The sequence below is a fragment of the Penicillium manginii genome (genome assembly GCF_028828005.1).
Source record: "Penicillium manginii strain IBT 31320 chromosome Unknown utg000004l:1.0-7231830.0:1.0-7236170.0, whole genome shotgun sequence".
Taxonomy (NCBI): Eukaryota; Fungi; Ascomycota; class Eurotiomycetes; order Eurotiales; family Aspergillaceae; genus Penicillium; species Penicillium manginii.
Genome location: NW_026643105.1, coordinates 7,153,431 through 7,167,039, shown reverse-complemented (window position 1 = coordinate 7,167,039; position 13,609 = coordinate 7,153,431). Strand labels below are relative to the sequence as shown.

The following is a 13,609-nucleotide window of genomic DNA, read 5'->3' as shown; positions in this document are numbered from 1 at the left end:
ACTGCCTGGGTAGATGCCAGGTACTACCTACCTAAGTAGTGGGTAGTAGAGTCACGGCGACTCCTTTTTTCCTCGAAGTTTTGAAACCCTTCAAGTTGGAACTTGCCAAAGCAGCCTGAGGATGTTTGATCAGATAGATAAGCTTGATTTTAGCAGCGGAAATAATTGTAAAAAATTTTGAAACCATACGTCCGGACTAGTACCTAGGGAAGTATCTGGTATTTATCTCCCCGCTTTGTAATAACCGCCCCCTCAGGGTGGGAATGGGAATATCGCTCAAATTATTCCTGTTTTATGACTGGGTAAATCGTTTACTTAAGTGCGGGGTTCTCATTGAAATATTTTGTCCATGTATATCTTTCCTGATAGTTGATAGGGGTGGTAGTGAGAAAGCCCTTAAAAACGCAGGGATATGACAAGAATGTGACTGCCGACGACCTATTCTAAAGCCCGTTGATAATCTCTGTTTTCTTTTGCGTTTGCTTTTTCAGGGCAGGTCTCTGATTCCGTTGGTATTCAGAATAGCACAACTTCGCGCAGCAATGACAGCCGAAGAAAAGGAAATCGCAATGTTGACTATGACGAGTACGGCAAATAGAAAATGAGCGGGGTTGACAGGGCGGTTCGAAGCGACGTTGCATGGGGAACGCGGGGATAGGTGTCCTTGAAAACCAAAAACTCGCTTCGCTGCAACCCTAATTCATTTACTCCGATCCCTTCTTCAGGATAACTACTCCCGATATCGTCTTTTCCGATACGACACATAACACATAATGCCCCGCCGACCAGTCATCGCTGTTGCCGGGCTTGCCTGCGAGACGTCCAGTTTCTCTCCAGCCCGTACACTAGAACCGGCATTCCACCCACGCCGTGGGGATGAAATTATTGAAAAGTATTCTTTTATCCAGCCTGGAACACCTCTAGGTCATGCTGCTAGCTGGCAAGGCTCATTGATCGGTCATGCTCTCCCGGGCGGAGTAGTCACCCGGGATGCGTTCGAGGGACTTACCACCGAAATTCTCTCCCGACTTGCAGATATCATCTCAAACTCTGAGACGGGAATTGATGGCTTGTGGTTTGACATCCACGGAGCTATGTGTGTGGAGGGGATTCAAGATGCCGAAGCAGAGCTCCTGCGGCGCATACGAGTTATCATTGGAGCAGAAACAATAGTATCTGCCTCGATGGATCTACATGGAAATGTTTCCCAACAATTAGCCCATCAGACCGATCTCATAACTTGCTATCGTACGGCTCCTCACGAAGATACCATGGAAACAAAAGAACGGGCCTGCAGGCATCTTGTTGAAATTTTAACATCAGAACCAAGCGAGCAAAGACGCCCGTTGAAAGTCTGGGTACAGGTTCCTATCCTTCTTCCAGGAGAGCAAACTTCCACGCGCTTGGAACCAGCAAAAGGACTCTACCAACTTGTCCCACAAGTTGAAGCTACTACCGGTGTGTTGGATGCTGCTATTTGGGTTGGATATGCATGGGCAGATGAACCTCGGAATCACGCGGTAGTGGTTGTAACAGGTTGGGAGATCAACGCGGTTGCTACAAATGCAAAGCGACTTGCCGAATATTTTTGGAAAGTTCGTCACGAATTTCACTTTGCCGCACCCACTGGGTCGCTGGATGACTGTCTTGATCAAGCACTTATTTCTCGCGATCGGCCCTTCTTTATCTCGGACTCCGGGGATAATCCGACTGCTGGGGGCTCTGGAGATGTTACCTGGGGGCTATCTATTGTTCTTAGTTGTCCGGAATTTCGGCATAGCACTGGCCCGATAGTCATATATGCGAGCATTCCGGGCTCTGAGGCTGTTGACTGTATAGCGGCGGCCGGAATCGGTGAGACTGTTACTGTTACGGCAGGAGCTGAGGTTGACAACATCCACCACGGTCCGCTGAGGCTGACCGGAATCGTCCACGCCATCAAACTCGGCGATAGGGATGCTCTTGTAGAATGTGTACTTCGGATTGGGTCGGTTTACGTAATCATCACAAAGCAACGCAAACCTTACCACCACAAGAGTGATTTCACTGAACTGGATCTAGATCCTCTATCCGCAGATATAGTGGTGGTTAAGATTGGATACTTGGAGCCAGAACTATTTTGCATGGCGGCCAACTGGATGCTGGCTCTCACCCCAGGAGGTGTGGACCAGGATTTAGTTCGCTTGGGCCACCGGCAGATTTGTCGACCCATGTGGCCATTCGATCGAAGTTTTCCGCATGCCCCAAGTCTCACTCCTCAGTTAATCCCAATGTCAAATGATTCAGCTTGAAATACGAGATGTCTGAATGAGCGACGGTTAACACATTCTCTGTTGAGGTGTTAGGGGGTCAAGATAGCTTCGCTCTCTTCTTTCTCTCTTCATATCACAATTTTCTTGCTTTTCATTCATTGACCTCCTAGCAATATTATTTCAAAACCAGAAACCAGCAACCTTTGTATATGGAACAATGATCTGTCAAAACTATAGGTATTACTCGCGTCGCAGTTGTGAATTTGTTAGGAACTGTCGATAATCTATTGGCTAACAATCGTCCACCTTCTGCTGGACTTGGAATTTTATTTACAAGACTTCAGGACTTTTGAGAAATGACTTTCTGCCATGTGAGTATCTTTCAAATACAAAGCCGCAAACAACAATTCGGATTATTTCGCGTCCTCGAACAAAGTAATGGATCCTGTTTTTGGCAAATTACGCTGGGGGTAAACTATGCTCAAGTGGCTAAACTAAGGCAACCGTTTTATCTTCCCTTTGTAACGAACTGAGGTCGTTACTATTTCAATGATCCTCTATCTGTACTAGTATGGCATCCACTTATTGCGAAGCACCCATCGGGTGCGAACCATGCTTTATTTGCCGCTCCCCTCTTTATGGGGGGCGGGCAATCTGAGATCACGTGATGGGGATCTAGAGTTGTATGGGATACTGGTGTCGCGGAACAGCCAAATGGGCGGAAGTTGCAGTCACATGACCGATGTACACCAACTAAGGTGCTCTATTTGGTATCCACAGCTTCCAGCACGTGACTCCAAGAAGCACCAGCTTCCTGCCTCAGGCATATGGGCGGTCTCTTATGTCTAGATAGCTTTGTCTCTCTTCATCTGATCAATGGTTTCAAGTTTCGTACCTTAGTTTTCTCTCAGTAGCTCTCTCTGACAATATCCGACTAGCCTTCCTATAGCAGAGGCTCATTATAGGATATTCTGATTTTCTGACTGTGAAGTAATTAAGCTTCAAGTTACTACGTAGTAGTACGTATTACTGAGCACCCTATGGGGGTGCGCGCGTAAAGGCTAGGGGTCCGGGGAGAGCCTAGCTCCCTAGTACATCCACGACTTAGTTCCTTGCGTCTTTTCTTGTTGTAGTTCTTCTTCTTCTTCTTCTTCTTCTCGACGATCTGGTTATTTTCGTCGTATTCTACCACTTGTTTGACTGCGGGAGGCCTTTTGCAGTAGGATATTAGCTTTAAATCGTCTCAACGCACAAATCTAAAACTAGAAATTTCCGACAACTTAAAACTCATTAGCGGTCATTTTAGGCCATCTTTACACTAGCCCTCCTGTATTTTCTTTAGAATATCAGTTTTTCCTCTGATAAAGCCTTCATAATTAACATAGCACACTTGAGGCAGATCCGGACTTACACATTCAGTCGGACTTGAAAGCCTAGAATTTCCTAGCGCCAATCATCCGAGAGATCAACGCCGTTGAGCTGGATGTTTCCACCGGAAAATTCCGCATAAGGGTGGTATTTCGAACGTTTCCATATCTATACATTTTCCAAGATATCGGCACCTTTCTGGTTCCAAGGTTCTTGCTGGAGATACACGGCTGAGAAGGGCAAAACACGAAGGTGCTTTATAAAAGAAGGAGGGCAAAAAACTCATCTAAGGCATGCAATACTGGAAACCTGCGAAAGATTAGGCTCGGCATTTTCTGAAATTTGAAGATCAATAATCGCATGTTGCTTGTTTGTAAAAGTCAGTTACTTTTCATGTTCCCTCGATCCGCCGAAATTTTCTTTATCACTCTTGCCTAGGGGTCGGCGTTTCTCTTTGTGCTTCTACTTTCATCGTAAACCTTAATGATGCACATTTCAATTTCAAAGTTCTTGGTTCGCACTGATATATTCAAGTTATCCATGGATCTGAGTCTTTTGGAAATATCATCACGAGTATCCAACCCTTGAAAGGTCAAAGGGATTAGATATCGACACTTTCTTTTCAATTTCCTCGGCCGTCGTTCCCTTTTAGTCGTGATTCTGCGTTTTTCGTTTTTATCTTGCCAATCGTAGTAAAATCTAGAGGGTTTCCTTCAACAAAACACTGAATATAGCATCTCTGTGTTTTTCATCTTGGGTAGTTTCTTTTTTCAACACATATCACTACCAGAGTATCAAAAATCGATTGAGTCAAGAATTCGCTTCAAAAGAAGTCCTTCTAATAATAAAACACCTTTCCATCTATGTGGTTATTTCAAACCATTTCGGAATTAGTAATTTAGCTACCAAGGCTCTTCTATTTCTATAAATAAATGCCTCTTTGATTCTTGATTCTTTCATCCCTTTTGCTGCATCCTTGTGATTTTGCGCGGCTGGCGCGGCGGGCTTGGCCCGCCCTTGAACTCAATATATGACTGTCCGACTTTCAAAATTAGGCATCACGTCTGCAAGGCATTAGAATCCGAGTTTCTCATAACAGTATTCTGATAATATCAATATCAAGCGAGGCATAAAATGACACCAAGATTTCTGGAATTTAAGAAGCAGAGTTATCCTATTTCTTACCCGTATTACGCTTTCTTTGTGATCGCTCGAGGAAAAGGGTTTTGAAAGAGCCTCGTCGTTATTTCAACTCTTCCTTTCAGGTTTTCAATCAAGGCCTCCAGGGTATATAGTGTATGCGAATATCTCGATATTTTTTTCTTGGGTAACAGTAATTGATATATCGCTTTTAACTTCTGATATTTCACATCAAGTCCTATCCTTCATTATTATTTTCAGCTAGCGAAATGGCTGCCAAGAGGCGTGCTGAGTCTCCTCCCGGGGATGAATCACCTGCGAAGAAAGTCTATCAAAGTAAGAAATGGACTATCACAGAGTCGAAGAAAGATATTCCAGCATCGCTGCGAGAAAAGATTGTCTCGAAATTCTTTGTCGAATTTTTGGATCTAGATACAAAGATGGGCAAGAGTAAGACTCACCTGAACGAGGAGGGTCTGCGAAACAATCACTGCATTGCTAGGCTGGAATTCAAAAATATAGTAGATAAGGAAACCAGGGATGTACCCGGAAAAACAATTGGCGTTATACTTGATCTTGAATATGATCTTATCAGCGAGGCAACAACACAACCTGGAAAATTTCATGTCAAAACTATCAACTATGATAAGCCCCATCAGCTTGCAGTGAAATCCATACGGATTCCTATCCATGCATATTTCCGGAGACTTAAGGAATTCCTCAAAGTCATTGACGATACAAACCTTCTCCCGTGCGGCTTTAATGTAGAAAGACCATCAAGGGCAGTTGGGTGTAAAGACTTTATGTGAGTAAAATCTATTTGCTCCCGTTCCAAGGCTGATTTCGACTTGGAGGTCCTTGCCCAGTGACTGATAAGAATTTGATAGGTCGCAGTATATATACCGACTCGGCCTGACTCGGAGTCCGATGTTGACACTCAGCCCAGCAATCTATGCCAGCTTTAACAATAATTATGGCCCGAGACAGAACCAGCAGCACAATGGCGATGTAGGCTACGCGGCCTTTAACCAGACATACCATGCTAACTATGTACGCATACCTCAGATTCAATACGGGGGGAATCGTGAGTTTTCTAAAATTATCTCTCCCTTCTCTGCCCGGTTATATTAAGGCTGCTAAATGAATAATAAAACAGGGATTCCGTTAGTCTCAAACGGAAGTGGATAAATTCAATGGTTGGAATGATAGTGGCAGTTGACCTCTGGCTCATGGTCAGGTACCAGTAGGTGTCTAAAGTGCCCGGAAGGCAGATCACTAGCAGTCCAAAATACACACAAACGGGTCAAGAAGATTAAACATCCATGGATATTTTGGAATTAATAGACATGAATTACCATCCCTGTGGCGCTTTCCAAGGTTCGCTTGAGCACATACCACAAAAACCATTGGTGAGCGTTGATGTTTTATTAGACAGTCACCGGTACTCCTTCTGATTAATATGGTTTCAAGCTTTACAACTTGAAGCCCTGGGGATTTGAAAGGAGAATTTTCGTCTAGTTATATCAAGGGTTTAGTGTTGAAGCTTACGATATTAGTACTATGATTTCAAATAGATATTACATGTTCCAGATCTTTCGCATTTAATTCTGGTGAATATACCGCCAATAGTTGGTTGAGGACATGGCTTGTAAATAATATCCGTGATAGTTGACGAACAACCTTTCGGAATCCCTTCGGCTTTTTGCATTCCTTGTAAGCGATCGTTTTCTATTTTAAGATCTCAAAATGGTATAGGATTTAATTGAAAATCATTATCCTCGGCTTGGATTGAATAAGCTCTTTAATTGATCTGCGGAAATATTTCATGGAGAGAAATGATTGCTCTTGTGGACTAGACTTATTTTGGTTCTACAAAAGGTAAGAGTGCATATGGTAGTACGAGGCTTTTAATCATTCTGATCTCTTTTTTATGTCTTTCATTTTCTTATGTAACTTTCATACTTGTCTAGCTTTTCGTTTATGTTCTGAGCGCATTAATTACTTGCAGTGGAATAATACTTCGCGTTTTTCTTCTACGTTTCTTGGCATATGTGTAGTTGCTCCGAAGCTTAATCCTAATATCTCCATCTTTCTCTGTCCGGTAAAAAAGAGCTATGGTCTATACATACTGCAATTGTCTTGAAAGGATATCGCTGAGGCCTTCGTTCGTGGAAAATTTGGGTAATCCGTCAAAGAAAGAATGAGGCCCTGTATCTAAGGTAATTGTGGGATCTACCATTTCCAGCAATCAACCTTAGACGTCTTCATGCCCTCGAAATTCCTTCTCATGCATAATACCTGCGAGTTTGAAATTACATGGGAAATTGCATTTTCGGCTATTATCTAGTACCGGCATAATCGAGATGAGCAGAACTGGGCCGATCTCGTCGTCAAAGCCAGAATATTACCTAATTGAAATCTCCCCCGCGCCGCGGGGCTGGTGGGTACTGACGACGAACGGCAACCTGAATCGCGTCTATTACTCAAGGTGAATGCTGGGTCGAGGTCCACATGAGACATGAATGGACACCAAGAAGGTGTGGTTTGTTCCTGTGGAGAATGCGGCACAGGCCGCGGTCATTCTCCAAAAATCGGGATGTCGGTCGCCCCTCTTCTACCATATAAAGCGCTTCCACAGGTTTCCTGGAATATGAAAGGTAGACTTAAATTCTCTACGGTGCAGCTAATGCTCACGAACGATTATCTTAAGCCAGGTAATAATATAGTATAACGGGTCAAACTTTTGGTCACCATCCTTCACCCTGTGGCATCGGAGATTTCATGCGAAACTAGAGTCTATATCGAATTGCCCTTCCTTTCCTATATTCTGATTTCTTTTTCTTCTTTCCAGTCGAACCAGAGCGAAGGCAATGGGGTTGGCTTAAATTTGTCGCCTTTTGGATCGCCGATTCATTGAATGTGGTAAGTTATTTACTACACCCTTCTCTTGCCGATTACAGCTCGACCCCGCTCTGTAGCACGATTCCATAATACAGGAAGAGACCACTATATCTTATATTCACAAATAAAACGCTGATGATATCCTCGTCTATGATTGTTGATGGGCTCTCCTGGTGGCAATCTTGGTTATGCGTCTGGATTGGCTATACGATCGCGGCCCTGTCTGTCTGTCTGATGGGTCGTATTGCATCAACATATCGCATACCATTTGCTGTTACAAATCGATCCTCATTCGGTATTTGGGGCTCATTTTGGCCTATAATCAATTGAGCTGCAATGAGCGTTATTTGGTATGGTGTGCAAGTAGGTTAGTTACCCTTCCGATAAATTAAATATGACCTGGCTTTTCTGACAACTTCATCAGACCTACCTGGGAGGTATGTTTCTGAGCTTTGAGAATCCGCTTATTTTAGCTACAAGGTTTTGTACTCACTGATTATGCTTATAGGTGAATGTGTGACCTTGATGATACAATCAATTTGGTCGAGTTATGCGAACTTGCCAAACACAATCCCAGAAGGGGCAGGGGTTACCACATAACAGTTTGTAAGCTTCTTCCTCTTCTGGGATCGCTTCCTGCCTTGTGGTTTTCAATCTACAAGATAGGACATCTCTTTACGGTGAAGGCATATTTTCTCCAGCATGTGCAATCGCATTATTTGCTTGGGCAATCGCCCGGGCACATGGGCTACACCCTATCGTAACACAGTCCAGCACCGCTCAGGGTAGTACTTTGGCCTGGGCCTTTGTAATGATTATCATGAACTGCACCGCAAATTTCGCCGCGTTGGTCATCAACAACCCCAATTTTGCGAGATATGCTCGCAAGCCCCAGGACTCACTATGGCCTCAAGTTATAACTATTCCAGTGGGATTCGCTATTACTTCGTTCATCGGTATCATTGTTTCATCTTCCTCAAGTGTGATTTTTGGAAAAGCCGTGTGGAATCCATTGACCCTTTGGGGTATGTTCCTTGACAATGCAAGCTCTGCTGAGAGATTTGGAATTTTTGTTATCTCTAGTGGATTTGCTGTAGCACAGTTTGGAACCAATATAGCTGCAAATTCTGTCTCTGCGGGGACTAACCTCACGGCACTGCTTCCATGATTCTTCACTATCCGACGCGGTGGGTATCTATGTGCAGCAATTGGCCCCGCCATGTGTCCTGTCAGTATCTCATCTAACCTGCCTCACATATGGGGTTCTTGTTCTTACTTTCTTCAACAGTTGACCCTTGTTTTCTCCTCGATCAACTTGACTCTTTATCTTTCTGCATATTCCGTCTTTCTTTCCGCCGTTGCAGGTGTTATGGTGAGTGACTACTATCTAATGCGAAAGGGGTATCTTGATATCGAAGATCTTTATTCCGCCCGAAAAGACAGCCTCTACTATGGAGTGTATGGTGTTTCTTGGCACGGTTATACAGCCTACTTTTGCGGCATACTCATCAATATCGTTGGCTTCGCCGGTGCTGTCGGGGTTGATGTTCCAATCGGGATCCTCTAAATCTACAATGTGAATTATTTCTCAGGGTTCTTCGTGTCTGGAGCGATATATTGGCTTCTGGCTTGGCTAGTCCCAGTCCCGGGGATAAGTGTAACATGGAACGAGATTCCGTATGAGACAAGCTCCGTACCCGATTCGGATGAGAAGAACGTTGAAGAAGCGTAAGTGGGTCGGGAAAAAGAAAGCCTACGGGGTACGGAGTGTACGTGGGGTTGTCAACCTCGGGGAAGCTGTGAGGGGCCCCCATGATGCCGACATCGGTACGTACGGATCGGTAACAAAATAATATAGAACTATGCAATGCATCTTTCGCTTTCTCAGACGCAAGTGGCGTTTTTTCTCTTTTGCTAAATAGTTCCCAATGAACATTCGTAAACTCCAGTTCCAAGGTCGTGAGTCGTTCAATTTCGGATTCCCGGTGTATATTGCCGATAACCGCGAATCTCCTCGGCAGTCCATTCACACGGGCCTCGGGGTTTTAGCGCTTAACCAGAATTCGAGTCATTCATTGGTCATATTCTCCGATCAAGACACTTTTGGAGTCGATCTCCAGAGCTTCTCCCGCCTCTTACTTCATAGCCTGTCCAATTTTGCGCTAGCATCGTAAGCGGCATAAACTTTCCGCGGGAAGCATCCCTATTACTACCCTTCGGAAAAAAGTTCTCGGGCGATACATGATGATATATTTATGTTCCTATCGAGTAATCCAACTCTTTCCTGACTTCATGCTCTTATCGGTCTCATCGTAACATATTGAGATCGAGTAATGAGTACCTAGGTACATAGATAGTATCTCTTGAGCTGATTTGCCTAGCCCGCCGGCTAGGAACTTTCCAGTTTTGATCGAGTAATATCCACCCCCAGGATTGATCAACTTCGCCCAGTTGCACCAATCAACCAGCTAGCATGGTATTGGATTCAAGCTAGGTACTCCGTAGTAGGTACTAGTATATCACACCGGATAGTCTCCGAAAAAAGCTCTCCATGATGAAATTGCCTCCTGGTTTCATTTTGAAGAAGGTTTGACATTGCACAGATCACCGGCGCACTTGTGATTATTGTATTTCCGGGCAAAGTCAAAGTTGAACCAAGCGCCATTTGGGCTTCAGATTATATAGACTTCCTTTCCGCAGGGCCATCGCTCACAAGAGATCACAGCCTTGAGTTGTCACGCACTTGTCTAGGTGAATCCTTGGTTTGGCCTTTTGAGGTGATTCATTAGCATGGGTGCTACTACGCTGTTACTACCGGAGAGTAGTATTGGTAGTCGGCTTCCCGATGGCTATAATTTAAATAGTGCCACCCCCCCTTCGCCACAATCATCGCAACTACACGATGGACCCGCAGAAGACGACTTTGAAGATATTCCTGAGGCTCAGTTTATTAAGCGATCTGCCTTCACTCCGAGTTCATCTTTCCGGAATGTATCAGCCTGTCATCGATGTCGAATGCGAAAGCATAGGTGTGATCAACAATTACCAAAATGTCGATCCTGCGAAAAAGCCCAGGTTCGATGTGTCGGATATGATCCGATCACCAAACAAGAGATACCTCGCAGCTATGTGTATTTCTTAGAAAACAGGGTGGAATATCTGAATGAAATCTTGTTAAAGCACAAGATAAACTTTCATTCTGCAGTTTCTTTTAACGACGATGGAGCAAACTACAACACTGCCTCAAAATCCAATCCGACACCATCCGCAAAGGTTGAATCAGCGGCTTCAAGTGGAAAGATATCAGACGAAGTACCACTTGATACAGAACTACCTGAATATTCCAACTCCCTCGATTCGGCGATTCTAGATCTTCTTTCAGGAAGAGATACGAAACTAGAAATCACAAGAGTAAATGAGCTCAAAGGTCGTCCCAGCAACCTACAAACTTCGGCTCATCCGTCTTTGTTCCGCTTCGGATTCGAAAGTACTGCTAAAGGCACGATGGAGCTTCCAGATCGGGAAATGGCAGATAGGCTTGTGGATGAGTATTTCATTCACACCAATCTCCATGTACCTGTATTGAATCGACCAGACTTCGAAAAGATCCTGGATCGGATATACGATAGCGAAGGCTCCGACTATCCCAAAGATCAACTCTACTTTGCCTTCATTGTGTTTGCAATTGGCGCTGCCTCTGTCACAAGGTCTCATGAAGTTAACCCGGGCCCTGAGCTGCACTTTGGCGTCGGATCAAGAAAGCGGAAAAGATCATCAATTGAATTCCGAGCTGCAGAGGAATACCACGCTTCCGCAATAACCTGCCTAGAACACTGTCTTGACTCATGCGGAAATTTTAATCTATTCGGTGATTTTGAGGGGCTTCAAGCCCTTATCCTCCTCTGCAGTTTCGCTCTTTTCAAATCGACCTCCCCCGGGCTTGGAAATCTTCTCGATATTGCCATACGCTCAGCAATAGATCTTCGACTATACAGTGAGCAGGAAAGCCCTGTTAACATGACAAATCTCAGTTCAAATTGCTCATTTGATGAAGCACATCGGGATTGGATCAAAGATCTACGACGAAGACTCTGGTGGTGTGTTTACAGCCTGGATCGATTGGTCGCACCTTATCTTGAAAGGCCGTTTTTTATTCCAGACGATGTTATTACCACTCAATTTCCGTCCATACTAGATGATCGATTCATCACACGACGTGGGATATTAACCTCGGTCGATGACAAAGGCGGGTATAAGTATGCCGTTCGGCATCGCTTTCGGTTCAGAATTCTTCAATCTGAAATGCACACTGTTCTCCAATACCATCACGCACGTTTGAAAAGGGGAGAGCCATCTTCAAATCTCAATCGGAGAAAATCCTTGTCTCGCTCTGATTTCTCTTCTTTCAGCTCCTGGAGGCAAGACATCCATTCCAGATTGGAAAGATGGAGAGACTGTATACCCACCCTGGGATCTCCCTCAGACAGGTTTCTAATGGAACTTGACTTTTGGCAATCGATAATCGCTCTCTATCGTTGGAGTGTAAAAATACCGCCCAATTTAGTTCACGCCCCAGTGACAAACACTTCCACCATTCAGCCTCCCTCCAATGAATCGCCAGAGGAGGTAGACTGGATTTGTTTCAAAGTCGCTGAGGCAACTTCAAACGCGCTTCATATACATCACATGATGCAAAATATCGGTTGTAGCACTACGCCTTACATTATTACCCACGAAGTTTTCCTTGCAGGTGAGAATTTCAAATATTAACGTCTCAACAAAAGTCGCCTTGCTGAATTATCCACTCAGGTAGTTTACTTCTCTTTACACTGTGGAACTCGCAATTAGTCCAACAGAAAATGGTAATTTGTCATGAGTCACTGCCCAGGTGAATATTTATCATTTACTAATGATTCCTAGACATTGAGAAGTCTCGATTATTCAACGCTTGCTGCTGTCTCGGTTCTGGATAAACTGAAACATGAATGCCACTTCGCGAGAAAATCATTAGTTACTCTTAAGTCGATGGCCACTCTCACAATGCAAATGAAGCTATCGGCAGCCGAATTTGCGACGCCACCCAGATATTTCACACAATCTAATATTCCGAAGGAAAATTTGCGGAATTTACCCACAGACACCGGAATCCCAGATGTTAGACAGTTACAAGGTCAAATATCTCACGAAGCTGATCTCGCTGGAAAGACATATCTACGGGGCTCTTTTCAGTTTCCGCAGTCGGATTCTGTACTACCCATCCCCTGTGAGGGTTCAAAGCCAATATTGAAAGTTGCTAATGAGTCTTTTACCAACATCCCTGCAATTTCAAGGGACCCTGAAAACAGCATAGAGTATATGTCTACTACGGATTTCAAACCTCCTGAGGGGGCTAGCATTTTGGCAGGGGCAATACCGACCCCCGAGAGTCTTCAATCATGGAATAACTCTAACGTTGAAGCCTCGAAGAACCCTTCAGATACTTGGTTTCATACTAGTGAGCCTGTTACCACTTGCAACTTCGCTCATTCAACTACGGAAAACGCAGACATTGAGGATGGTGAGGATCTTTTGGATGCCTATATTGTTGGGTGGACTTGATACAAGTTTTCCGTGACTTGGATAAATACTAGCTTGAAGATGATGAACCATGATAGATTTGGCTAGGCTTCCAAGGTTATATCATCCGACGGGTGAATCACCTGGGCACAATTCAAAACTACTAATTTCCACATTCTCAAAGCGTAAATCGCAATAGTTTATCCTTGTAGCTCGTCATGCAGACGCTCCAGTTGCCTCGTCTACTTGGAGGGTTGCGTGAAAGCTCAGCATATTTCGATGGTATCCAGCCGCGAATGGGAGTCATGTAGGGTTTTACCTAGGTAAAAACAGAAGATACGACCTCGGGAATAGATTCCGCAGAGTTTTATATTTCACTAGAGGATACTAGG

At 44.3% G+C, this 13,609-nt stretch overlaps 4 protein-coding genes across 4 annotated transcripts; all 4 read left to right on the top strand.

Annotated features, from left to right (window-relative positions):
• Positions 1 to 773: 773 nt before the first annotated feature.
• N7533_006396 (M81 family metallopeptidase) lies at positions 774 to 2,291 on the top strand (the record flags this gene model as incomplete). The annotated part of the gene is made up of 1 exon (XM_057103046.1): positions 774 to 2,291. One exon carries the CDS (start codon positions 774 to 776, stop codon positions 2,289 to 2,291), a length of 1,518 nt encoding a protein of 505 aa, XP_056962676.1.
• Positions 2,292 to 8,481: 6,190 nt separating this feature from the next.
• Positions 8,482 to 9,228, top strand: N7533_006395 (uncharacterized protein; the record flags this gene model as incomplete). The annotated part of the gene is made up of 2 exons (XM_057103045.1): positions 8,482 to 8,686; positions 9,026 to 9,228. 2 exons carry the CDS (start codon positions 8,482 to 8,484, stop codon positions 9,226 to 9,228), a joined length of 408 nt encoding a protein of 135 aa, XP_056962675.1.
• A 1,223-nt stretch (positions 9,229 to 10,451) lies between these two features.
• Positions 10,452 to 12,431, top strand: N7533_006394 (Zn(II)2Cys6 transcription factor; the record flags this gene model as incomplete). Its single annotated transcript, XM_057103044.1, has 1 exon — positions 10,452 to 12,431. The coding sequence occupies one exon, from the start codon at positions 10,452 to 10,454 to the stop codon at positions 12,429 to 12,431; it is 1,980 nt and encodes a 659-aa protein (XP_056962674.1).
• Positions 12,432 to 12,701: 270 nt separating this feature from the next.
• On the top strand, positions 12,702 to 13,259 carry N7533_006393 (uncharacterized protein; the record flags this gene model as incomplete). Its single annotated transcript, XM_057103043.1, has 1 exon — positions 12,702 to 13,259. The coding sequence occupies one exon, from the start codon at positions 12,702 to 12,704 to the stop codon at positions 13,257 to 13,259; it is 558 nt and encodes a 185-aa protein (XP_056962673.1).
• Positions 13,260 to 13,609: the final 350 nt, after the last annotated feature.